This window comes from Calonectris borealis, chromosome 2 (assembly GCF_964195595.1).
Source record: "Calonectris borealis chromosome 2, bCalBor7.hap1.2, whole genome shotgun sequence".
NCBI classification, from domain to species: domain Eukaryota; kingdom Metazoa; phylum Chordata; class Aves; order Procellariiformes; family Procellariidae; genus Calonectris; species Calonectris borealis.
This window is the reverse complement of record NC_134313.1, coordinates 47987911-48014742: the sequence shown is the minus strand read 5'-3', so window position 1 is coordinate 48014742 and position 26832 is coordinate 47987911. Positions and strand designations below refer to the sequence as shown.

At 40.2% G+C, this 26832-nt stretch overlaps 1 protein-coding gene across 1 annotated transcript in view; it reads left to right on the top strand.

Annotated features, from left to right (window-relative positions):
• DTNA (dystrobrevin alpha) overlaps nt 1-26832 on the top strand; it is a 100844-nt gene that overhangs the window by 37473 nt on the left and 36539 nt on the right. Inside the window, exons 4-10 of the mRNA XM_075141907.1 lie at nt 2953-3038; nt 4605-4759; nt 9192-9297; nt 11813-11979; nt 14443-14567; nt 19816-19896; nt 21797-21886. Coding sequence (XP_074998008.1) covers nt 2953-3038; nt 4605-4759; nt 9192-9297; nt 11813-11979; nt 14443-14567; nt 19816-19896; nt 21797-21886 — 810 coding nt within the window. The remainder of the gene's footprint in view (nt 1-2952; nt 3039-4604; nt 4760-9191; nt 9298-11812; nt 11980-14442; nt 14568-19815; nt 19897-21796; nt 21887-26832) is intronic.

Below are 26832 nucleotides of genomic sequence, written 5' to 3'. Positions count from 1 at the left end.
AGTATAACAACTCTTTCAAAGACAGATGAAAACCTCATGATCAAACAGTGCAGAAAAAAAGTTCCCAAAGGTCTAAAGGGTAGCACACACAAAAAGAATACAAAATGGACAAATTCTCAGCCATAGCTGCAGCAGTGCTAGGTCCTGGTTTAAACAGATTAGAGTCCAGCCAACAAAGGATGGAAATACAGAAGACTGGAAATTCCTATACTGTGATTTTCATCTTATGAAGCTATTTGTTGTGGTTTAACGCCAGCCGTCGATGAGCACTATGCAGCCACTTGCTCACTCCCCCCCTGGTGGAATGGGGGAGAGAATTGGAAGAGTAAAAGTGAGAAAATTCATGGGTTGAGATAAGAACAGTTTGATTGAAAAATTACTATTATTATTATTATTATTATTATTATTATTATTATTATTATTATTATTATTATTATTATTATAGAATATACAAAGCAAATTATGCACGATGCTGTTGCGCACCACCTGCTGACTGATGCCCAGCCAGTCCCCGAGCAGCGGCCCCCCGGCCAGTTTTCCCCCAGTTTATATTCTGAGCATGATGTCACATGGTATGGAATATCCCTTTGGCCAGTTTGGGTCAGCTGTCCTGGCTGTGCCCCCTCCCAGCTTCTTGTGCATCTCCAGCCTTCTCAGTCGGTAGAGCATGAGAAGCTGAAAAGTCCTTGATTTACTGCAAGCAGTACTTAGCAACAACTAAAACATCAGTGTGTTATCAACATTATTTGCATCCTAAATCCAAAACACAGCACTATATCAGCTACTAGGAAGAAAATTAACTCTATCCCAGCTGAAACCAGGACACTATTCAAAGAGAATGCAATGCCATGAAAAGGAAAATGTGCATGAAGGCCAGCATTAAAGAACATAGTGAAGATTTATTTCTTAAATACTGAAGTAGTGAATTTTTTTATCTACATCTCTGGTTGATTTTCTGAAAAAAAGCAGAATTTTAAATGCATGTAAAGAATATTTAGAATTAATATTTAGAATCATGGGTTACATTGAGGTAGAACTAAATCCAGTTCACTGAACTGTATAGGCTATTAGCTAGCCAAGCTTAGGGAACCGACTCATTTTGTAAAGTCTGAGTGACTTAATAATGGACATAGCAGTGAAGCATGTAGCATTCTTTAATGTACCGATACGAGTACGCCATTCATATCTACTATATATGTATGTGTTACTGTGTAAGTCTGGCTTGGGGTGAGCAGAGAGGGCGACACAGTCACAGGCTCTGTGTCTTTCCAGAATCAGTTTATCTTTTAGTTCTGATCAGACACAATTTTCTTCATTAAAATTGTGAGTGAAATCAACAGAGTAATTTCATAAATATTGATGGAGAGCTCAATTTCTATATATCGCTATTGCCAGTGCAGTTCGACTCTCTTATGTAAGAGATAATTCTATATATTTTAACAGGAAATTCCTTATAAGCATGAAGTTCCCTGATGGAGTAAAGACTGGAGGTCACAGAACCTCCATTTCCAAAAAATGACACAAAACTTTGTTATCTGGTTCCATCATTAGCCCTGTCAGTAGAATTTAGAAAGAGACATGAGTGCCATTTTGCTAAGCTCACAAATATTGGCTGACTGTCTCTTTTTTAAAATATGATGACAACGTGTTCTCACTGATGTCATTAAACAGATATATGGGAAGATATTAAGTAATGCTAAGGACTTTGGATGACAGATAAAAGTTGCTCCAGTGCAACTGTGGACTCTGACTGCCTTACAGTAAGACTCAGAGAATTTCAAGAAAACCCACATGTTTCAATATTTGGATGCCTAAGAAATGAACATTAAAAAGGAGATGAGCTTAAGAGGGCATGTTCATTCTCATCTTTGGAAAGGGACTGAACATTACAACATCTTTGTTCTGCCATTCCTGTGAACACTCTCAACTTAGTTTTGCCTAAACTGGGGGGATAGGTCTTTTAGGAGTTAAGAGTGCCTTGCAGTGTGTGAAATGATGTATTACTCATGCAGCTTGAATATACCAAGGTTTCTATAATGGCAGGTAATCATTGGGAACCATCATGACTGTGGAGGTAGAATGAGGATAGCAAGAGGAGCAATAAAATTAAGCCATTGCATGCTTCAAGACAGCTGAAGGAAGAGTTGGCAATCTGCTAAAGGCAAACACAGCATCCTGAGAGTGCAGTATATGGTCTGATCCTTCCAGGCAGAAAGAAAAAGTCTTTTATTTTTACCCAAAAGTGACTGGTTTTACAGAAGAATATGTCTTTTTGCCCTTATGGCATACACCTGTGTGCTTTTGGGATTTAATAGCATTATTCATTTAAAGTTGAAAATAGAGAGCCAGACATAGCCTCAACTTGAGCAAACCAGGGACAAGACTGTTCTACATATGACAACAAATGTCCTTTGCTCATTCTGGATGCAGGTTTATTCCCCATTTTTCAGCAAAGTCCTTCTTAAAGGTTCGTGGGGGTCAGGTGTATCATTTAAAAGGCAATTGTCAGGAGTTACTAACAGGTACAATACGCAGCTTGTGCAACCGTGTGGTCCTTTTCTGCTTTTTCACTTTTGTTCCCAGTGTTGATTTTTGCGCTTCTTTGCAATCTTCTAGGGACAGAAGCACTTAGGATAGGGAGGCCATGAGTGTCATAGGTGCCTTCCAGTGCTACTGTGGCACAAATAGCAGTAATAATCATCACCCTAATGTATAATAGATAAACAGTTTAATACTGAGATTTACATACATAATAAATCTATTCTGACATCTTTACAGAACAATGTACTGATGTGTGTTCCCACAAAACAAACTTTGATTTTAAAATTCAATTATTTCTTCATATGTAAATTCACATAGGGTATGCATTACAATATGTCACGTCAATGATGTACGTTTTAAACGGAAAGAAGTCAGTATTATAAAATATGTCTACGTTCTACTTTTGAACAGGGAAGGGCATGGTAAAATTTCCGTTTTTGCTGTCAAAATGGCCTTGGCAACTCTTTGTGGAGGAAAGATCATGGACAAATTAAGATGTAAGTCTTTTGGGTGACATTTTTTACCTGTTAATCATTATTGTACTTTGAGAGATAACAGGAAAAGAGGGAATTAGGATAAGTTATAGTTTCATGGCTGGGTTTGGGATTTGCACTATATACACCTCAAGTAATTCCCACTAAATGTTTGACTGAACTTCAAATCGGACTTCATATTTTTGAAGCCAAATTGCATATATTGAGGTTCTGATTGGTGGCTTTTTTTTCTCCTTTGGGATGATTGAATTCAGGGTACAGGTAGGTGCCTCAAATGTTCAACATTATGAAGCATCATTTAACAATTTCTTCAGACTTTTTTTTAATAACGTCTCTCTCATTTCACACTGAGAAGTACAATATATTTATGCACTACTTATATTTCTTCCCCCAGGACACATACTAATTCCATCTATTTTGGAAAATAGATTCTCATTTCACAGGATTTATTCCCAGTTCCCCAGTAGCGAAGGCATAGTTTACTTGCAGCTGCAATGAAAGATTTTCTATTTAGTGCTATGATATCTGTAGCTCAGGTCCAAAACACCATTTTCCAGGCTTTTTGACCAGAGGATTAATGTCAACCTTCAGTTTCCTCTGAGCCTTCTACCACAGCCAAAGAAAATTGAGTTTACAAACTGTTGTTGTTTAGAGTAGACAAGTAGAAGTCCCAGGTGCTAATTTGGTCTTCCAGATTTGGTGCCATTTTTTAATATATTATTTCTAGAGTAGTAACTCAAATGTCAGCTGAACGTAAATTATAAATTATAAATTGAACACTGTTATAAATTGAACACTGTTTGTTCCTTTGGCTGCTTTAAGAATAAGGAGCAGGGTCCATCCAGTGGAAGGCTAGAGTATGATACTGATGTTTCGGGTCAGCAGTCCCAGGGTCCTGTTGTCAGAAAATCCCTTCCAGGTTCCTGGAAATGAAGCAGCTGACATGACAGCCTGAAAAATGGTAAATGTTCCTCAGTCTGTGATCCCCTGCTAAGCTTAGGGTACTTCTAAACAAGGGGAAAAGTACAGGCTGAGAAACATGCATCTCTGGAGAAATAAAACTTTTCAATATTTTTATACATGAACAAAAAAGCAAAAAAGGGAGAAGAGTCAAAAGTAATGCATTTGAAAGACCTTCAGTGCTTTGTGTGTCCAAAACAATAATAACTGACTTAATGAACTCATTGTCAAGATTTAGATTTGACATGATAAGCTGGCAGTAGGCAAAAAGCTGATGTTGCGTATCTTGTCAAATTAGATCCTTCTTATCTGATTAAATGACTGCTTCATGCCATGCATCAGACTTTGATTAAAAAAATGACCACACACAATGAAAAAAAAGCAGGAATATTTTAATATCAAAATCAGCTACTTTTTAATATGTAAATCATTCTCTTTGTTTTCTGTTGAGTGGGATTATAATTAAAGATGCAGTAATAGTGGATGTTTCCATAAGCAGAACATGTTGCTTAGTACTCCTTAGTTCAAATCAGATGATACTGAACTAAGAGCAAATCTGTAGCTCATACTGAAATTGCTGTGTCCTTTTCTTGTCTTTTCCCCCCTCAGATATTTTCTCAATGATTTCCGACTCCAGTGGAGTGATGGTTTATGGCAGATACGACATGTTTCTGCGGGAGGTTCTCAAGCTGCCCACAGCTGTTTTCGAAGGGCCTTCATTTGGTTATACTGAGCAATCAGCAAAATCCTGTTTCTCGCAACAGGTAAATGAAGAGCGAGCATCCTAGACACAGGATCTCAATCACCTTCTGAGCAGGCCAAGACTTTCTTCCTTTCTTACACATATGTGCATATTCGCCCAGGAGACGCATGGCTGGGTGGAGGGGAGGTCCACTTCGCTAATTTCTGGCATGTAGGTTAGGTGCCTTCAATAGGAAGCTAGTATCTATAGATTTCCCATATAACCACAGAGGAGAGAGAGGCTTAGTCAAAAAGTGATTCAGAGCAGGATCTTAACTTACATGTTCCTAAATTAGGGAGCCTGAGGAGACTAGCTTCCTAATTTAAACACCTAAGTTAGATACTTACATTTAGGTGATATAAATACCCCAAGACATGCAATCCTCCCCTCCAGTTAGTTGTTGTTGCTATAAGCATATATGAGACTTCAACTTCTCCATACAAAGCTCAACTCCCACCAAAAAATCAAACTACGTGTTTTGCAAGTGATGGTGTACACACACAGGAAGTTTACGAGTGAGTAGAAAATTCCTTTAAACCTTTATTGAAAATGGGAGTCAGTGGATACTAGAAAACCCCTGGTCTCTTACAGATAACGTCAATGAGGTAGGGTCAGGAAAGCAATGAATTTATCCTGAAGGAAGTACGAGATTTTTCCACAGCTTACCAGACTCTGTAGATGCATTAAGTACAGTACGTTGACTGCAGCTAATACCTAGCACTTCAAAAGATGCCATAATTGCGGCTGGTTGTCCACCTCTCCGATGGAGAAAGAGAGAATTTCTCTGGCTCTTGCCACATTATACAGCACACTGTATAATTCCATAAATATAAACTAAGGGAAGGTGCTGAAACTGGGAAAATGTTAGAAATACAGTGGTATTTTCCTTCTCTTTATCCTTCCATTCGCTAACTGAATACCGTTGAACAAATAAGTTGAATGGAGTAGGAATAGTGTAATTTTCATGCAAAATAGTCTCATTTTTTGTTTTCCCTCAGTTTCAATCAATAGGCACTCCAGTCAACTGAAAGGCATTGTTGAAATTCATTTATTGAATCATCTCCCAAATCATTTTAAATGGTAATGTTTGCATATATGAAACTAATCTTGTTTCATAGAGGGAGACTTAAGACAGCACTTCATCTTACGTTGAAGAATTTACATAGTGAAGTGACTTTCAGTAGTTTTGCGTTAAAATAATGAAAGAGTGCTCCTGCGTGGCAACAGGGCATTCAGGCTTTGCATGTTGGACACGGTGTTACTAAAGATGAAAAAAGCAATTTCTTTTCTTGAAAAAATGTCATTCAGGCTTCATTTTCTATTAGAGCAGCCATCAGAAATGGCACTTTCATTGACATTGCATCCAAATGAGTGGTGTACTAAGGTGTACTAAGGTACCTTAAGAAACAAAGTCTCCAAACAGGCATTAGATGGTTTAGTTCACAATCTCCACTTAAAGCTAATGGGATTTAGGTCTCTGACTGATGTAGGTACACAGCAGATTTACAAAGCTGCTGGTTTGCATCTGTAGGCAGCCAAGTGCTCTTGTAAATCTAGTCTAATATTTGACTTAAATTCACTTTATGTAATTCTCATTACCTCTTCACTGGGGATGAACCAGAGTTTTGAAATGAGACTCAAAACAACATATCCCTATGACACTAAATGATACTTACACGGTCTTAGTCACACCGTAGGTCATTCTTTCACTCTCTCACATTGCATTTAGGGTTATCAGAAGTTGATACCTTGGGATAAGTTTGGCACTCTCTCTGTGGTTCTCAGTATGGGTCACTTTGCTTACCAGAAGCCTTTCAGCCCCCTGATACATAGATTCCTCAATTTCAGGGAAAGAAAAAATTCTGGGAATGATCTTCTGCTCACAGTGTCAAATCCGTTTCAGTTTGCATCTGAAAGGATTTTTCTTGTTGCAGAAATGTTTTTATTCCTCATTGTACTGGTTTACTTGATCAAACCATGTATTTTCCTCCATCTGTGAACCACTGCTAGATTGAATGGCTATTCAAAATAGAAACAACAGTGTTTCCTCATCAGCAAATTTATGGAACAGAAATGCCAGAGCAAGTGACTTAATGTTTCAGAATACAAATCTGTGGCTCAAAAAGGAGTTTTATCACCACTACTTTCCCCCATAGGTAGGATTAATGTGATGTTATCCTGTATTTGTGTTAAAAAGTGTTGTTGTTATTATAAAAAACACTTTTTATTTCTCTTTTTTTTATCCCAAACTAAAAAGATAGACACTAACTTCATTTTCTTAGCACCTGGCTAAGTGTTATTCCACAAACCTAGACTCCATCTGCATGTAGCATATATTTAGAAAACAGCTTTCAGTTTCAACTTTCCCAGCAGCTGAAAAAAAACTGCAGGGGGAAAACATGCCTTTTAAAATGCATGGAAATTGCTCTGCTGGTGTCCTCTTTTTGGGCACTGCTCTCTCTAATCCATAAAATCAGTGACCACCAGAGGAGTTCGGCCATAAATCTGTTAGTGAAGCTAAGTTGCTTTATTTGGTGCAAATCAGGTTTTAAATTATAGCTGCATTCAAAAGCCTATTCCACTGTGGAAGAGATGTTCTTGTCTCCCCAGCTATTTGCTTGTTTAGGTTAGTTGTACCTTTGCTGCCAACTTACTTGCCTTGAAGAGCAGAGGGGAGACTTACGGCTACTCAGCCCTGCAGTATGGGGCTTTGGAGGACCCTTCTTTTCCTAGACTTAGTTCTGCCTTTTCTCCTCCTGTTCTCAGTTCTGCTGCAGACAGCACAGACGTTTGCTGGTGGCATTGGTCAGCAAAGCCATGACAAACACCCACAGCAGATCTCCAAAAGAAAGATCCTTTTCTGTGAGCTGATGCTTATGGTGTAGGAAGCCTGTTCGGGAAGTGGTTACCCACTCTCCATGGGTGGGAAGATCATTCATACAACAAGCAGGTGGTAGCTGTTTGTTTGAACTTTCATACTGCAGGTATTGTGGGAAAAGGTAGTATTTCAATGGGATTTAAGCTCATATTCTGGCTATTTCTGTTCATTAAAGAATCAAGACCATTTTCACAACTCGCCTGAAGTATTTTCTCTTCTTTTAGGGACAAATACCTTTATATATTTCCCAATATCTTGCAATATTTCAGCCCTGAGACTGTTACAGAGTGAGATGTTTTCCACTGATCACTCAGTGTATAAGAGAAATAATTATTTTCTTTACATCTGGTGGCAATTGTGTATAAATGCAGCACAGACATTCCATCTGGAAATCTCAGCTCTTAAAAGCATTCCACAACACACGGAGATGATATATGTCACTGCATAGCTGCTGTTTTGCTTCCTCATGGGGTAACCACAGTTCTTTAACAAGTTAAAGCAGTAGCTTATGCAATCAGATATGAAAATTTAGCAATCTCTTTGGATATGGGGATGCTATTTAAATATGTATATCTATAAATTATATCTGCACACATTCTCAACAGGCCTCAGTATTTTTGCATCTTAATTTTATTTTAAAGGAAGGCTCAGTTGCTGATTTCTTAAGGAGCCTCTGTCCTGGACCACCTAGTAGCTGTGTACTTTAGTACACACTTATGTAGCCAGTATACTAGGTAGGAAAGAGCAAGTATTTATGGCTGAAATATCACCTCTAGGTCTGAAAAAAACAAATGAACTAAGATTTGTGCTGACTTTTTTCCAGATGCCTAAGAAACTTAAGGCCCTAGATTACATTTTTTAAATCAACAGGGATATTTTAGAGTTTAAATCCCTTTGAAAGATAAAGGGGCATAGGCCTTTAAGTGCTTACAGGTGTGGAGAGTTTAGGAACAGTTGTGGTCCCTGAGTGTATGCAAACACAACATCCCACAATCAGAGCTCACCCATAACTAGTTGCCATCACTCAACAGAGAAGCGTAGTTTCTTAAATTACAGTAACACAATTGCCTGTGATGATCTGTCTTCACCCTATATTTGTTTTGAAATTATACTCCCTTGTCATTATTTTCTTTCATTTTCGTTGTTGGAGTACCATCAGTCATTCTCTACAGTGGCTTTTCGTGTGAAAACTGGTAATACTTAGTGATACCGTACATGTACCGTACTCGTTATGGCGTACGCAAAACACATGAGAACATGAAGAGTTGAATGCCAACCTTATTCACAAAGCATCTTCAGGCAATGACTTTAGGAGAGTCTTGAAGTGAATGAGAAGTAGGTGTCTCCAAGTCAGCCTTGAGAAGAGGACTGCTAGTCATCAGTAGTATGCATTGTGACTCCTAAAAATAGTCCGGAAAAGCTTTGCTAGTATCACTTGTTCTTTTTAGTAAACCAGCGCTACAAGCAAACAGTGTCTGAAACTTGTTCCCAAGTGTTTCTGTAAGGACAAGATAAAATCATTTTGACATGTCTAATTACTGATTCTTTGTGCATGTTTGTTTGCTTGTTTGAGCAGAAAAAAGTCACGTTAAACACTTTCTTGGATACTCTCATGTCTGATCCCCCACCACAATGTCTAGTGTGGTTACCACTTCTGCATCGACTGGCAAATGTTGAAAATGGTAAGTAAGAGCTACTGCCAAAAAACAGTTACAAGAGTAAACTTTTGTGTGATGATTTTCTCACTCTGTAGATGGTTTTGTAGGAGCTACTATACTGGGTTCATTGACTCCATGTGCTATTTTTACAGTAACTGGTAAAATATTTAAAGAATCCTGTTGGTCATTCGGCCTGGAATATGGCTTAATTTTTGCTATGCTCAGGACATTATCCTGATCATGTCCTCTCCTCCTGTGCTCTGAATAAGCAAAGAACGATAGGATTTGATCCATTCACACACTTATATTTGGTAAACTATCAAGGCCACAACTTTTATTAGCTGTGACATATGTCAGCAGAGAAGGAACAGCTTGGCAGTTTCCGTTCATGCAATATTCTTGGCAGGAGATGTCCAGTGCAGTGCAAAATACCAGCCAAAAGGTCCCTATGAAGGATCTCCTCCTAAGCCTACACTGCCAGACAATATACTCTGAAAAGGAAGTTCCAGATTCGTCCTTATCCTTTGCTTGTGTGGAAGATGAGGATTTAACTGTGAGATGCCTCTTTCACCTCAAAGGTTGTCCTTCTCCAAAATGAGTAGATCACAGATTTTAAGACAGGAAGGGACCACGAAAATCAACGCATTTGATTATTGCACAGTGCATGTTGCATGTCCCTGGATAGTAACATCTTCCTCAGCCTTCCAACTTCTTGAGCACCTGGAGAAAATTTCACGGACTCACAGATGTAGTCCTCCAGCCAAACCCTTCATATATTTTTTCTGTAGAAGGCACTGCCACACTGAAATTGCAGGGGCAGAACTAGAAAGCTTGTGCATCTCATTTCACTGTGTGCACCACCAAATTGCTGCCCACAAACTCTGTACAGTTCCTCGTGTAGTTCTGGAGGAGTTCCCCAGCTCCGATGCAGCTGGCTTCTGCTGTCCAGAAGGACCAGCGCTGCCAATATTAAACAGAAAAAAAACATGAGACAGGAAATGCCTTTCTACTGTCTTGTTTATCTGCATGTACTTGTTCCTAATGTGGCATTTCTTGCTCATGATCATCAGGAGGCAAGGATGCTGACAGTCATTATTCCAACACTTTAAATCTAGAAAAAGGAAGATTTAAAGATGAAGGAAGTTTATACAAAAATTTTAAAATATTAATTTAGCAAGATAAAGAGATTTTTTGTAAACAATTTTCCAGCCCAATATTTTGCCTCAGAGGTTGTTGTGTAAGGGGCTTGTTGAATATTCCTGTGTTGTTGCTTCCTTGGAGGTTTACCTCTAGCATAACTGAAGCTTTGGGACGCTGCAGGGAAAAAGAAGTGGGGGGGCAGGAGGAAGAAAAGATCATATGTACTCATCCTGTTGGGCAATAAAAGTATTTATGCCATATTTGCAACAAGAAAATGGAGCTGGTGGAAGGGGAGGTGTGCAGCCATTTTTTGGTGATAAAAGGAGAAGGAGGTGGTTGTACATGTTCTTGTACTAAATAAATCCCTCTTCCACTGAAAGGCACCAAAGTGGGTAAGGTGATGTTCCCAAGTGCTTCTTGGCTACAGAGCCACCTATTTACCTCACCTTCCTCAAGCTCTTGTCATCCATCCCTGTCCCTGTCCTTCACCAGCTTCACGCTGTTTCCCAGACTAGAGCATTAACCCTCATGCTGCGAAATTCTGGCAAGGAATTAAAACCCTGACATGCTCAGCACTGATCCAAATCCTTCCAGACTGAACCTTATGACAGAAGAGCAGAAGGTGTCTGGGAACAAGGAGATGTACAGTACCCCGTGGTAAATTGGGTACATGCTGTAGTGAGGAGAGAGGAACAGAAATAGAACTATTGCCAGGAAGGGGCTTCAGAATGTCGTGACTGGTGCCTCAGCGTGCTCAGTGACTTGAATCCTTGTTACTATCTGCTTCTGAGTGGAACAGAGGACAGGACCACAGGGGTCCCTTTAATGGCCAGCTTTCCAAATCTGGGCGTCCAAAGCTAAGCATTCAACTCCATATATAGGTACCTAAATGACACCAGTTGTACGGATGCGACAGCAGTAATTAAGAGACAACGACATGCCTAAGTACATTTTTGTGCTTCCAGTAATCAGACAGCTGAGTTTGACTTTTCCTCTGAGGCGCATCGCTTTAGCTCCTCACAGCACAGCAGAACATTCAGCTTCCCCCAGTAATGCAGCTGAAGGGGGCAGGGGATTTTCCCACATACGAATTTCCTCTGTCATGTATTCTGTTAGACACCGAACACATTTTTCACTGCTGCGAGCAGGAGGTGCAGGCGTCAGCTCAGAAGTGATGAAGGGTTTGGTGCCCAGTGTAGGAAGCATTGCCCGTGGCTCAGTGCAGGTTGCTGGTGGCTACTCGAGTTTTCATGGGTCAAAGCTGCAGGCGGCATCCGACGCTGCAGATCGCTAGAAACAAAGAAAGGATTCACCCTTCAGTTCGGGGCTTTGTCCGTAAACTTTTGCTGGGGGTTTCTCTGCTTTGGTTTACGGCTCGGTGTTTCTCTCTCCCGCGCAGTCTTCCACCCCGTCGAGTGTTCCTACTGCCACAGCGAGAGCATGATGGGGTTTCGCTACCGCTGCCAGCAGTGTCACAATTACCAGCTCTGTCAGGACTGCTTCTGGAGGGGCCATGCCAGCGGTTCCCACAGCAACCAGCACCAAATGAAAGAGTACACGTCATGGGTAAGGGAAGGCTCGCGCCTCGCTACAGAGTGCTTTGCCCTCCAGCCAGCAGAGAAGCCCCTGGCCGCAGCTCCGGGCAGCTGTCTGGCACGGGGAGGCCGGGAGCTGGGCTGCCGGTTCGAATCGGCGACCCCGTCAGGGAGGCTCCAGCCTTGGGAGCCGTCGGGAGAGCACGGAGGTGGGAACGGTCTTTTCTGGGTGAGGATGTGGGGCGCCTGTGATGGTGGGTGCTGTGGGGAGGGCAGCGCAGGAGGGGCTGGCAGCAGGGCACCGGGGGCACGGCAGCTTCTCCCGTTGCCACAGGACTCATGGTAAAATCGTCATTGGCTTGCTCTGTTTGGCTGCATGTAAATGAAATGATGAATACTTAACGCTCATTCATCAATATTTTCAGTCGAGTGGCTACAGCATATGTGTAGCATTTGGGATGGTCCTGGCACTGTAGATTTGAGCGTGGTCACAGGCTTAGATCCACAGTCATGTTCACTGTAGAGAAAAACACACTTCAGTCTTTTCGTTGTTAAACAAAATAATTCAATGCTTTTTCTAAGCTGAAAGAGAAGTCTCATCAGCTACATTAACCTTCTCTGAAGGGCATCAAACCTGGGGGCAAAGCTCTCCATGGACTGGAGCAAAGCCCCAACAGAAGCCCTTGGTCACAGAGCATCTGAATCCTTCAGGGTTCAAATCCAGAGACGGCAGAAAAATACTAACTAATCTCAAATATTACAAAAGTATATTGTTACCAAAAAAAAGAAAATTATGCATATAGCAACAACTCACGTTTGAACAGCACTTTGTGTGTATTTTTTAACAAAGTTCTGAAGCTTAACACTTTTAAAATGTCTGGTTTTCTGTTGATGGAGCAGGCAAGGGTTAAATTTGACGTGGTTTTCTCTGTATGCCAGTCACAGGGCCCTGCACTGCATCCCAGCAGATCTGGGTCTGTAATTGGTTTTGTGGGTCCTAATTGCTGCTTGTTGCATAGACACGAATGGCTTGAGTTTAGTCTCTGAATAGGAGAGTGCCCACTACGTAGCTCTGACTCCATTCCTAACAGCAATTTGTGCTATAAAATCATTTTTTGCTGTAGCCAGGGAGCTGTAATTATAGGTAGGAAGTAATTGGAAAACTTAAGATTCCTGCTCAGCAGAAGACAAAGACGTGACTACAAGCCCAGTGGTTTCAAATGTTTCCTTGTCAGAAACAAATGTTTTGCTTCAAGTTTGAAATTGCCTTTCTGTAGCGTTCATTAGCATTCTCCATAATGCATCCGTATCAAGCTCCACATGCAGATTAAAGGTGTTCCTGGGTGCAGTGGAACTCAACTGTTCTCAGTTCAGAGTGAAATCACATTTATAATGAAAGAGAAAAAGCCTGAACTTTACATATTTAGGTTGGATTTCTGTAATAGAAATATTTCATTATTATCTTGATTACAGTCATAAGTTGATGGAGGATGTGTGTGCACAAATACAATACCAGTCCTGTTAAGTTCCAAAAAGATTTTTAAATTTCAGGGTGTAGAGCTGTGTTTTGGGGGGAGGAGACAGCGTAAGGGTCACTACCCCCGTCTTACTGGCAGAGAAGCTGAATGGCACAGATGTGAGTGGATTCCCTGAGAATCTCTCACACAGCCTAAAAGACACCGTAGATCTCCGGGCCCTTCCTTAGAAGAGTGTCCAACTGCAAAAAAGTGTCCAAACAAAACTAGAAAGCAGAAAATACTGATTTTTTTTTTTTTTTAGACTCGCTGATGGGATTTCAGGGTGAAAAGCATGCTTCTTGCGCAGAGCCTCCCCATCTTTTGGTGACAGTGACAGTACGTCAGCCTCTTCTGGCACGCTGTCGCCGTGGTGGGGCAATTCTCGCCATGCACGTGTCTCAAATTTCCTGTTCCCTGGTGTGGCAGGGGCTGCAGCGGCCACGGGAGGTGAAAGAGGAGCCTTATAACAGCAGCTAAACAGTCCAGGGTGCTTGAGCTGAGGAGGGAAATACTAGCGAGCAGAAAGAATATAGCAGCCTTGTGCCTGGCCCACAACTAGGAGGGAAACGGTGTCCCGTACAGTGTATCTATATGGACAGGCATACACAGATTTGTTCTGCTTGCACTCCCAAGATGGTGAGGTACGAGCCAGCTCCAGTCCAGGCAACACTAACTTTGTGCTGTCCTTCATTCAATACTGCCCGAGTGCAACATTGCAAAGAAGCCATGGCAACTGCATCTGTCCATATAGATATACCCCCTGGGCCTACTCTAAAGGTCCCTGAAGGTAAGAGTGATCTTTCCTCCAAACTGAGCAGTCTTTGCCTTTCCAGACTCTCGGGGTGGGAGGGAGCAAGGGGGATGTCAGTCGATAGGTATGTAAGCCGTAGAGCTTCCTGTTGGTTTGTGCTTCCTATAGCAGAAACAGTATGCACCTTACTTGTCCAGATTACCTCTACCTTCCTTGTTCCTCCCAGAAATCACCTGCTAAGAAGCTAACTAATGCACTTAGCAAGTCTTTAAGCTGTGCTTCCAGCCGTGAACCTTTGCACCCAATGTTCCCTGACCAGCCTGAAAAACCTCTAAACCTGGCTCATATTGTGTAAGTATCTGTGTGCTGTAGAGAAAGTAAGCTTTGTTGTAGGAGTTGCTTGCACCAAGTGTAGATGCTATAGCTCTGAACAAAATGGGAGGCAGCTGTGGCTTATCAAGCTCAATGCATCACAAGTGCAAATTTGCTGATAGGGGTATTTAGTATAAAAATGTTCTTCTGGTGTGACTTCACTTGAAAAGTCAGTGGAATATATATATATGTAAGCAAATACTGGGACACAATGTTGGTATGTCCCCATTCTTCTCAAGAGATATCCATGCAATTTCATAGAGTTTCAGCACTTTGGGATGTATTCATGCCAAGAACATTAACTTTGTCATCTAGAGACTCTCAACTTCAGCGTATATCACAGGTATATCTTGACATGAGGCACCAGAGAAAAGTGAAGTCTGACCAACTTTGTTGAAATCAGTGTCAGAGTCTCGTTGACTTTAGTGGAGCTGCGGCTTCACCCAGCCCTGAAGAGTTATATGAGTCTGCGTAAGAAGTGTGTCTTTAATTGCCAAGTCACTTGAAGAGAGTCTATTATCTTTGCATTTTGATATTTTGGGAAAGCAAAATTATTTTTTGGTATAGTAGTTTGTGTCACTACTTTTTCTCTGCAGGAGTCAAGAAACTCAAAGCAGAGAGGAAATGTATTTGTGCAGGCTGGGGAAATTATCACTTCGGATTTTTTTTTCTAGAGCGTGTCCACCACCCATAGTGGCAGTTGCTCAGATTTTCTCATTTATCAGTTTGTTTTACCTTTGCTTCCTGGGCCCTTTGGGAAAAAAAAAAAGTTAATTTTTTCATAGAATTCAGGAAAAATCGAGATATTGGTTGGAAGAAAGTTACAAAGAAATTAACATGGAAAAATTATTCCAAAAATACTCTCTTTAAAGTATTTCTCTTATTCTGGTATATTTATTAAGAAAATATCTTTCTTAACCATCTTCACAGGGGCCCTGACTGAAGCATTTCAGGCAGCAGCCATTAAAATTGTATTTGCATGCTGCATATCTGTGTTACTGGCTGCCGGAACTATTCCGGTCTGTAATTATTATACATTGCTTTTGTCAGTACTGAATGTTTTATGTAGCATCTTTAAGGGCAAGTGCACACCGGCCATTGTGGGCTGTGTGACACGTGGAAAGTTCACCTATATTTTAAGGATAAATCATGCTGATGGTCCTTCTTTGTGTGGTTATAGCAGAACTTTTTCAAGGCATAAAAGAGTGCTCTGCTCTTGAGACACAAGGTGCCTCTGGCAGATACATAGTGCCAAATCCCTGTTACGCTCGACTGTCAGTTAAAAGCCTTGCACCTCTTTATGGAGGTGTAATGGGAGGATGTTGTTCTTTGGAAGAAATCATCCGGAGTTGGACCTGCCAAGCTACCCCACTGCTGCGCGTGGTATAAAAGCCTGACTCTGTTGGCAAATCAGTGATAATTTCACAGGGCAGATTTTGGCCATCCTTAAAGAGAAATGGAAAGAGACAGGGAGCATGAAGCTGAAAGAGAAGCCTCTGTTCCTTGTTGGCTGGAGGCCCTCGAAGGCCTGGGGGTATGTCAGAAGATAACGGGTAGTGAAAACTGGGCTACTGTGAATGGATTAAATGCATTTAGGCAAGGCAAGGTACCATAACTGAGTAGGATCTGTTCCAAATCTTTGCTGTGAAATTAACACCTTCCCTTCTTCCTAACTATATAGACATAATTTAGAGTGATTGGATGTAAGAACAAACCACCATCTATTTTGTTTTATGATAGAGTTTCTCTTTATTCATAGATTGAAGGCAATATAACTTGGCAATATATATTGGCTATAATGATACGTGAGTGAAAAACCTGTAAGTTGTGGAGGTAGCATGATCTACAGCCTAATTCACATAAATTAACTGAGGGGAGAGATATGCTACAGTACCTTATTGAGAATATCTTCTCGCTGATGTGATTTTTATTTTTAAACATAATGGAAGTTGAGAGAAACAGCTCTGGGCAGGAATCCAGGCAAAAAGGATTTTATATGTGCATTAAGTGGAAGAATTCTGGCAACAAAACAGTATCCTTTTCTTAGCTTCTAGCTTAAATGGGGACAAGTACTCTCTGCATTACTATACAGCCTTTCCTTTTCATCGTTCTTCCACCTTTGAGTGGTACCAGACAGAAAGACTGCATGGGTTTTTTGTTTTACTGGTGCCACACAAAATTTTCAATTAAGCAAGAACCACATCTAAGGCTCATCTAGAGCAGTAGTTATCAGGGTGTCATTGACCTGATGGAAGAACTCCCCCCACCGACGGAGGTGTCATTTTTCCTTTCTATACATAAGATTGGCAACAAAAAAGAAACACCAGACTGACGAGATGACAAATGGCGTGGCCAGTGCATCATGAAGGCATTTTTCAAATTCATTCTGCACTGGCCTGACTTTGTTTCCATCTAAGCCTGCGGGAGCGTTATTTCTGACATGAGTGTGAAGAGGTTAGAGCAGCATGGAGCGCTTTGGAAAATTCCTCTTATTTAATTTGGTTTATTACTGTGGGTATGTGTTATGCCATAACATGCATTTATTACATAGTATATTTCAATAGTATTAAGTGTTTTCTGCCTTCTTGAGGAAAGCTGATTGAGTATTATCAGCTCACTTTTATCAGAAAGCTTAATCATTCGCTTCCAGAAGTTTAGAAATAACCTTTTATAGTCAATAGCTGAGTTTTCCTTTGCTTTACCATAAAGTCTGCTGTTCTTGTCTTATCACATCACACAACTGTATATGTATGTTTGAACATCCATTTGATATTCAAGCTGAACCTGACAGTAAGCATCAGCCTTTAAGAAACTTGCCTTGGGAAAGCTCAGATTGGTTTAATAGAGTTTTCTTCGTATAAGAATTGACAAACTAATGCTGATCACAAAACCTTAGCAAAGCCTTGGAGTTTATAGACATTTGTACACAAGAGTAACTCTGTGTATGTAAACGGATCAATGACCCTTTATGCGTAGAAGCTCTCATGCTTTTTGCAGAATCATAAGAATGGCGTATGTCCAATGCACTACTTAGACCACATACATATTAAACTGACGATTTGATTAATGATCTCTTTTCCATTTCATTTTGGCTGCAAAAGAGATACTTGGTGAGTACTTTTCTTCTTTAGTACACTTATTGGAGGAAGAAGCTTGGAAAAAATGCGATAATCTCATTATTACCAATCCTTAACTTTTTATCAGAGTCCAGAGCACAAGAAATAATTGTCTTTGAATACAGAGACAGTGAAAGGGAAGAGCTCTTCTGGGGGTTACTTTCTCTTCCACCCTTATTTTGAGATAAAGCTTAGAGAAGACATTAACCCGAAGTGTGTATGTGGTGATCTGTTGAAGTCCATGGGTGCCACATACCCACTTCCTACTCAGTGAGCAGAGGTGGACTGGGTGCAAGGCACAGCAGAGCCCAAGCTCTGCCAAGGGAGCGCTCCTCCTGCCTCCTTCTCTGGGACAGTGTTGAGAACCAGCCCCTCCCTTCTCCTCTACTGTTTAGGACTCCACAGCCCAGGGTTGGACCCATCCTTCAGAAACCCCAGCCTGTGCCCAATTAGTTTTTGAATGTGTTCACTGGCCAGGGTTTGCATTGAGAAAAGGAAAAATGCAGTAGTCACACGTAGTTGGTGTGAACTATTTCTCCTACATCAATCACCAGTTTACAATTCCCAGGGAACAAGACTACCGGTTGCTTACCCATTAAATAAAATTAGTTTCTAAGTATTCTCTCGAAGTTTTTTTTCAAATCTCTGTATTTCAAGACTCATACCACAGTGACCTTTCCAGTAGATTGGCTCTGATCATGGCCTCATCCAAGCTCTTCCTAGCTCTGATGAAGGAGTCCATGAAAAATAATATTAAACACTCTCCAGAAGTACATAGGGCACAAGGTGCTGCTTCTCAAATTCGTGACTGAGCAGAACTGGAGTTTTTCATGTGGGTCTGCAGATGCAGGGTTAGGCTAAAACTGTATTTTCATATAAATAACATGCCAAATCCTACATCTTTCTATTCCAGGTTTTAAACTTCTTAGAATCTACTGTCATGCTGAGAAATCCATTTGGACTTGTCAAAGACCACATTTATGCTTGTTTTCTAACAGTTACAAAATAAGAAAGAAAATATATAGTAATAGTTCACTTCTGTGCAGAACTGGCTTTCTTCATTTCTTACTAATGGTTTGGATGACCATTTTTCTTGCACAATTGGAGCCCAGTGAATATTTTGCAGATTTTGATTTGCACATCTGCAGAATTCAGAAAGCGAGACAGATCTTTCACGAACCGTAAAGGGGATATTAAGCAACTTGAAATCTAGGCAATTTGAAGTCTGAATTATATATGGCTTCAGGTTCTGCTCATATCTGATTGAAACCCCTGTGATTTTAATAACATATTTTGTAGTTTTTCCAGAGTGTCTATATCTTTTGCCCAATGTTGCATAAGAAGTCCATTAAGAAGGGGAAATTTCTCCTTAATGGATACAGAAGGAAAAATTATGCACAAAATATTTTTTAAGAGTAGACAATAAAAGAAAGCAGAGGAAGTATTCCTTCTCATTTCATTTTTAGTAAGAGCAGGAAATAAAGAATGTAGTAATAAAACCATCATTATTAATGGGTCCTCTTAAACTAGATACTTATTTTAATTTTTGATTTGGGGGCTTGATATATGAGTTGAAAAGCTTTGCAATTAAAGCAGTTTACTTCTACATATATTTTATGGGATACTGAGGATACACTGTGGTCACTATGTGGATATGGTAGCATGGAGCTTAGCGCCAGGGATAACCTCATGAAAAGCTGTGTAATTTATTGGCAGTTACCCCCTGCAGACCTCCATGCTGCCACAGGGAGCCTGCTACCAGTGCTCAGCCTAGCTGTTGAAAGCAGCGACTGCATCCTGGACTACAGGCTCTGGAAAGGAAAAATGGCATAGTGGTGGTTTTGCCAAAGCAGGCAAAAAAATTAAGCAAGTTGCTTAAAACTCACCTCAGAACACACAAAAGCATTGTTTCCTTCCAGGCCTAAGTAACGCTGTATCTTTACCAACTTCTGCTTAAAAACACAGCATCTTTAATTTGGAACTATTGCTACTTAAAGTAGAAGATGCCAGTAGTAATGTTACTTTAAAAAAGAAGCTCATTCAAATACCGTTGCTGATGGAGGGTTTTTGTGTGCAAAATTAATGCAACTGGATATTTTGCCTTCTTCTAGGCCCCCCCGACCTGTAACCAGCATGAACGACACACTCTTCTCCCACTCTGTTCCCTCAGGAAGTCCTTTTGCAAACAGAAGGTGAGTTCTTATCCTTATTTATGTTAAACCATTATATGATAGTGGTGGAGGTTTCAATTTTGCAATTCCCTCCCCCCAAAAAAAAACCACAAAACCACTCACAAAATAAAATTAACAGGCATGAGCAGAGAAATGCCTTGGTTATTTTGGACTGATACCCACATATCTGGATGAAGAGCTGGAGTTAGGGCACCCCAGGCTCCTCACAGCAGAGCACAGAACTTCAGTTCTCATTTGAACCATTACGTCCCGCTAAAATGTGCTCACATGCAACTTAGGCACCCTCCCACAGGGGCTGAAAACGGGCTGTCGGTGAGAAGCCATTGTGTAGCAGCACTGTGGGAATAGGAACTGGGACATGCCGTTGCCTACTGGGAATGCCTGCATCGAACTGCAAGACATGATATGAACAAAGAGAAAATGTGTTCATACTTGCAAGATATAGCAAGACATCCTTACTCCCGTTAAACCATTCAGATTTTCATTAAAGGCTACAAGAGAGAAGGAGTAGTTTTGGAATATGGTGACCCTTCAGCAAACAAACCAGAGACGAGTCATCAGAAACATTAATCCCAAAGAGAAGGTGCTTGCAGCTGACTACGTACATTTTAGCTCAGTATTTTGGCTCGTACAGCCAAAATACGTGTATAGCATTTGACAGCTGTCTCACCCAGTCTATGTAAGCCTACATAGATGAGAAGGTGGCAGAAAATAACTTCCTGCTGTATTGGGGAAGATGAGCAGTATGTCTTCCTTGGGTGCGTTTTATTGCTTGATTCCTGCTGTATGTGTCAGTGCTTCAGCGTTGCCAAATAACCAAACACAATCTCTGGGTACGCATGGCTACATATTTTAACACCAAAACCAAACCCACAGTGTATCACACGGCAATGTCACAGTAAAGATGGTTTACTACTACTTCGATTTATGAACTTTGTTAGCAGGAGCTGTAAACTGTAAACTCTCAGTGTTATCTTAGTGCAAGGAGCTGCTGGATGTGACTCAGATGCTTTTTGAAAGCCAGTCCCAAAGCAGCCCCTAAGACCAGATCTGCTGCCTGTACAGACAGTAAGACTGCAAATGCAAATTCATTTCTGTTGTTGGTATATATGGGATTTTCTGTGTAAGGCAGGGTAATCTATTTGTGGCCTTTCCAGGGCAGGTCATTAAGAGCAGTGCTCTTAAGAGTGTAGCTGTTGCTTCTGTTTATCCCCAAGAAGTCCCTGTGCTCATTTAACAAAAGTATGCTTTGCCATTTAGGCCAGGGACCTGCGGTAGTAATCACAGCACTATCTACTGTGCAGCTTGTTTTTCTTTACATATGAAAAATTCCTGATTATTTTACTTTTGTGTTCTTTAGTAATTCAACTGACTGTCTTTAACTATCAGGATTAAACGTACATGATTCCTGAGCCATTAGAATTCCTTTTCTCCTTGAAGAAGGAGAAGAGGAAGAACTCCTTGATGGAGAATCCCCTGAAGGAGACAATAAACCACCACCCCCCCCAACCATAGGTACCCAGACTTCCTTATAAGTGGATAGTATGACATCCTTATACAGTAAAAAGTTTCCATGATGCAGCAGTCAGTTCTGACTTTTTTAGAATTAACAGTACCCTATACATTGCTTGTATATTAAAAGTTTTGTAACTTTTGTTTCATTGACCTAGCAGGATTTTAAGTGTTTGACAGCTTAGTCTCATTATTTTTATTTTCATCTCTTATAAATTTATTTTGCATCTTTTTATTCGAAAGAAGAAGCACCCTACAAATTGTCAAGTCAGTATCTTTTCTGAAAGGTTGCAAATTGCATTTATTGTAATGAACCCACTCTGAATACACTGCTCTCTGTGTATACTTTTTGGGGTATTAACAAGGTTTCGTTGTTTAAATCATTCAGGTTACTTGGGGGTATAAATGCAGCCAGTCCTGTGGCTGATGAGCATTCTCTTATAAAGCTGTATGTAAATCAGCTTCACAACAATTCACGGTCAGTATGAGAGCACTAACCCACTAATCACCGTAGTTCTGTAGCTCATGCACTAAATCATTAGTGATTCTGCTAAACCACTAAAGATATTCTTTAAGGAAGGCTCTGGTGGGCTAGAGGGTTTCTGTGGCTCTGATTAGTCTTTTGAATAGACTTCCTGCTGGCTGTGGGCTTTGCCAACTTCTCTTGCTTCTGCACAGCACAAATCTTTCATTTTACCCTTTCATGTAGGATTCATATTAATGTATCTAGTGGAAGTTGGAAACGTTTTTGAAAACCAAAAAAACTACACCTTTATGGTTTCATCATCAGTGTATGACTTGCCTGTTGCGTTCTTGACCGAGGAACGAAAGAGCCTTGCACGAGAGCCTGGGAACGACTCCAGGTCTCACAGCCAGCCTTCTCTTTGTCTTCCACGGCCCGCGCTGCTGGTGGTTACTGTTCTGCAGTTAGCACCGCTTGCCAATAACCTTGCCTTGCCCAGACCCCTTTGCTTTGCTTTTCAAAATGGCCACAGAAAAGGTGGATCTAAATCCTGCTGAAGCTGATGAAGACTTCCCATTTACGTAGTGAACGTTGGATTTGGACCGATGCCTCTGTTGCTGCAGCATCTTTCCAGCATTCCCTCTCATCTTAGTGACCTGAAGGAAGAGCCTGTTTCATTCTGCATAAAAGAAATACGCAGTTGGATAAAAACAGTTTCCCCATTTTTTTTTTTTTTACTGTGGAGTGTAATGACCTTTCTTTTTTTCTTTTTTGATTAATCCATGAGCATTAGCTATAATTCAGTAAGAAGGTACTGAGACCAAGGTACTTTTCTGCTAAATGCCAAGCTCTTCAATCTGTATTAGACTAATAACAGTATCTTCATTCACGCTTTTAGGTTTTACTATTATTATTGCCCTGGGAAAATCAGGCCTCGTTAGTGGAAGCTCACCCTCTTGTACATCAGAGAAACAGACTTTGACAGCTCTGTTTGCAATTGTGCTGATTTTATATTAAATGCTCCGTGATTCATATTATAATAAAAATTGTACAAACTCAGGGTAAAATTTCTAGCTGAACATAATCAACGCTAAAAGCTCTGCTGGCTGTGTTTTTACTGCAGATAACTTATGGTTACTTTAATTTGTGTTGCAATGTAGTCCAGAGGTTTCAGATAGCTTTAAAGAAAGTTTTTATATAATTATATGTTTATTCAAAGGAGAATAGGCACAGACTGTCATTTGTAGCATTCCCATGGTATTTATTTCAGCTAGTTCTGTTCACATAAGAACATAACCATTCGCAACCAGTTTCTCCCTGTAACAGCAAATGCTGAATTCAGCACACTGACTCATTCTGCTGAGTGGATATCCATGGAAATGGATATGGTCTCATAAGTTCAGCACAATATCATCTTCATTTCTGGATTCACGGGTGAAAAAGGGAAATGAACTGGGAAGAAGAATCATCTTATTAGAGGAAAGATCTTTGATAACTAGTAAATACAATGACAAATTGTGGGGAACAGCTGAAAGGAGACTGAACATTATATGTTATTTGCAGTTTAATTGCATCTGAAGCATCGATTTTGGGTGGGTACGTAATTATTCCAAAGCTCAAAGGAGGTCAGATTCAGGCTATCCCTGAGATGCTTCTTAGTTTCTTCAAGCCTCTTCAGAATCAAAGTCCGCTTAAAATTTCTCTGCTTGCTTTGCTTAGTTTGAGCTACCAAGTCCATAAGAGAGCTTTAATGAGGAGGTTGGTGTAACAATTACAAGCACCTTTCTTCTAAATATATACAGTGTAGAAATTGATAACAACAATATGCTCTGTACAGCTCAACAATTCTAAAGCACTTATATTATAAAAGAAACAAAAAATCTGTGATCTTCTCCAAATACCAAATCACAGTCGTTTGCTGCAATGACAGCTAATATGTGATTAAAACTGCAAGTCCTGTAATTTTTTTACTGTTTTCAGTTTTTAATCTCACATTTGTTTTTGTGATCTTTCGTTACCTAGAGGGCAGCAGAAGGAGGGAATATTGCTGCAGAGTAGGTAATGTCCTTGCAAACCCAATGAATTGAATATGTTATGTCAAAACAGGTAAATTGAGCATTATAGAAACTTCTGTCCAGTCAAGAGGAATAATTCTATACCCTGAGTTAATGTTTTCTTCCTTATTTGGATTCTTTTGTTCCCCAGCTGCAGTCTGGCAGTGCTGCTTTAAAGTACCTAGCTACCATAGTAATGGATACGATCTCTTTCTCTTTCGTAATAAATGTTGTCTTTAAGCTATCAAGTTATAGGTAGGGCTAAGGTGGGATAAGATGAAATACAACGTTTTTTCTTGCATTTTTCTCAGCCCCCCCCCCCCACAGCTAATACCTTTAGTTCTTCTAAAGGAGTAATAAACTGGAATAAATGGAGTGATGTAGCACATTCTGCTGAACTTGAAATTACTTGGCAATTCTGTGGTAGATAGATAGAAAGAATGCGCTATGGTATCAAATGCCCATAGCCAAGAAGAAACTGAGTCTTATTTAATACTGAGTCAGAGTAGCTGGTGCCTTTTTTGAACTCCACATAAAAGCTAAAAAGAATTAGATATTGTACGTGGGCATAGCAAGAGATTAGGCTAAGTTTCTGGACAACAGCTAACTGGAGCAAAACATACTGGTTGCTGCTGTCATCCATATTTCTATCTGTTTCTATCTCTAAGGAGTGTAGACTTGAACTGCATGTTGCCTTCAAGATGAGAATCCTCCTTGTTTCATCGGCAATATTCTACCTGCTAAAGGAAAGGTTTATATGTCTGATTGTTTAGTAGCCAGGTAGACACTAAAGAGGGTGTACATTTACATCAATATTGTTAGGTCTACATCTTTGTAGACATCTGCTCAGAGTTGGAGGTTTTGTCCCTTAATTTGGATGGGGAGGCATTCTTTGCCATCTTACAAAATGTTCCATTTTAACAGGAATATATCTTTAAAATATATGTTCCAGTTGCTAGGGCCCAGAGAAACTCACTCTGAGTGGCCAAAACAATCTCTGAAGTATTAACTGTATTTTGGGGAATATGTGGAGGGTATAGGAAGATGTGGAAGAACAAGAAGGACAAATGTCAGCTCTTCCAAATGAAGGAAGGTTGAAGGCAGAAACAGGGACAAAGGTCAAAGGGATTATACAAGAGACCTGGGTATCCAAAGATACTGAAATTATGAAAGAATTAGTAAGCACCTGGAGGATAATAAACCAATGAGAAATAACCAGCATGGATTTGTCAAGAACAAATTATGTCAAACCAAACAAATTTATTTCATTGATAGGATAACTGGTCCAGTGGGTAAAAAAGAAGCAGCAGATATGATACAGGTTGACCTTAAGATGACTTTTGACATAGTCCCTGATGACACAGAAGTACGCAAAGGAAATATGGACTAGGGAAAATTAGTATAAGAGCAACAATGAAAATCAGTAATTACATTTTCGAAAGTTTGCTGTCATTCTAGGAGGAGGACATATCAGCTGGGATTCTTGAAGGCTATCCTAAGTCAGACACTATGCACTATTTCTTGTAATGACCTAGTGGGAGCAATAGAGTGAGTGTATGCAATTTGTAGATGGTACAAAGGTTGAAATAGTTATGGGAAGGAGTGCTTGGAGAGCAGTTTCTAAATTAAAAAATGAGCTCAGTTGCAATGGTAGTAATTGATGTCCAAATGATCTGAAATCAGTTAGAGGAAACTCAATAATTATAAGTGAAAAGTGCTGTACCAAGGAAGCAAATAATCAAATAAAAGATGGAGCATAATTGGATGGACAGAAATATTTTAACAGAGGACCTAGCAGTTGCAGTGAACCACAAACTAATTGAAGTCACTGATATTATTGTTAGATTGCATCTGACCCTGGGACATCATGTGGAAAGCCATTAAAACTCATTCCCTGGACGAGGAGCCATCTGCCTGGAGGTTTGCACCCAGTGCAGGGCAACAGCACGGGGGCAAATATTTTAACCAGCATGAGAGAGTCCAGAGGAGACACCTAAACATCAGAAAAGCTTAGAAAACATAACTCATAAGAAGAGGTTGGGAGATATAAGTTTGCTTAATCAACTAAGAAGGAAATGGACATTGATAGACCTAATATCCATTGCTCAATGAGTAATGATTGCTTACCTGTCCCTCCTCCCTAAGTTGCTTCTAGAGCATAGGAGAGGAGAACTTATGGTTGGTAGGTGGGGCATCAACTGCACTGTTAGAAAGCAAAGCACAAAATCTGCCCTGGGGTCTTTGGTCTCCCATTGTGGCAACGTATTTATCTTTAAGAACCAAAAGCTGCATTTTTGGCTGAAATGGCACACCCTGTACCCCTTGAATGCATTTTCCTTCTGTATCAGTAGCCAAACCAAAAAATAAAGATGAATAATCTTTAAAAAGAAGAAAGTAAAATATATTTTTATTTTGCTTTGTTGTTTTTTAAACCAAAAATGCTGCAGCATGAAAGAAAACCTAACATTTCAATCTCTCAATTTTTAGCTAGTGTTATCTTATTAACATGGATATTTTAGCATTGGGAAAGATGCAGTTACTGCAATCCATTAAATACTGTAATTAGGGGGAAAAAAGTGGGTTTGATGAACTATATTTTTTTTTAAATCAACAGAAGAACAGTACTTCTGAAAATTAAACTGGTGTATCCCATCACTGGATCTAAATAAGTACATTTCCATAGATAATTGAAACTGTCTTATGGCAAACGTGGAGAAAAGCAATTTAGCTGTTATGGTGAAGCTTTCCCAGCTTGAAAGCTGCATTTAAGATGATGTTTATCTCGGACTCCACCTGGAAACTACACAAGCCTTCAGCTCTCCATTGTGAGAGAAGCAAGTTTTGTTTGTCTTTTATGTAGTGAAGGCTTTATAGTTTGCTTTTGGAGAACAGGAGGGAAAACTCTAA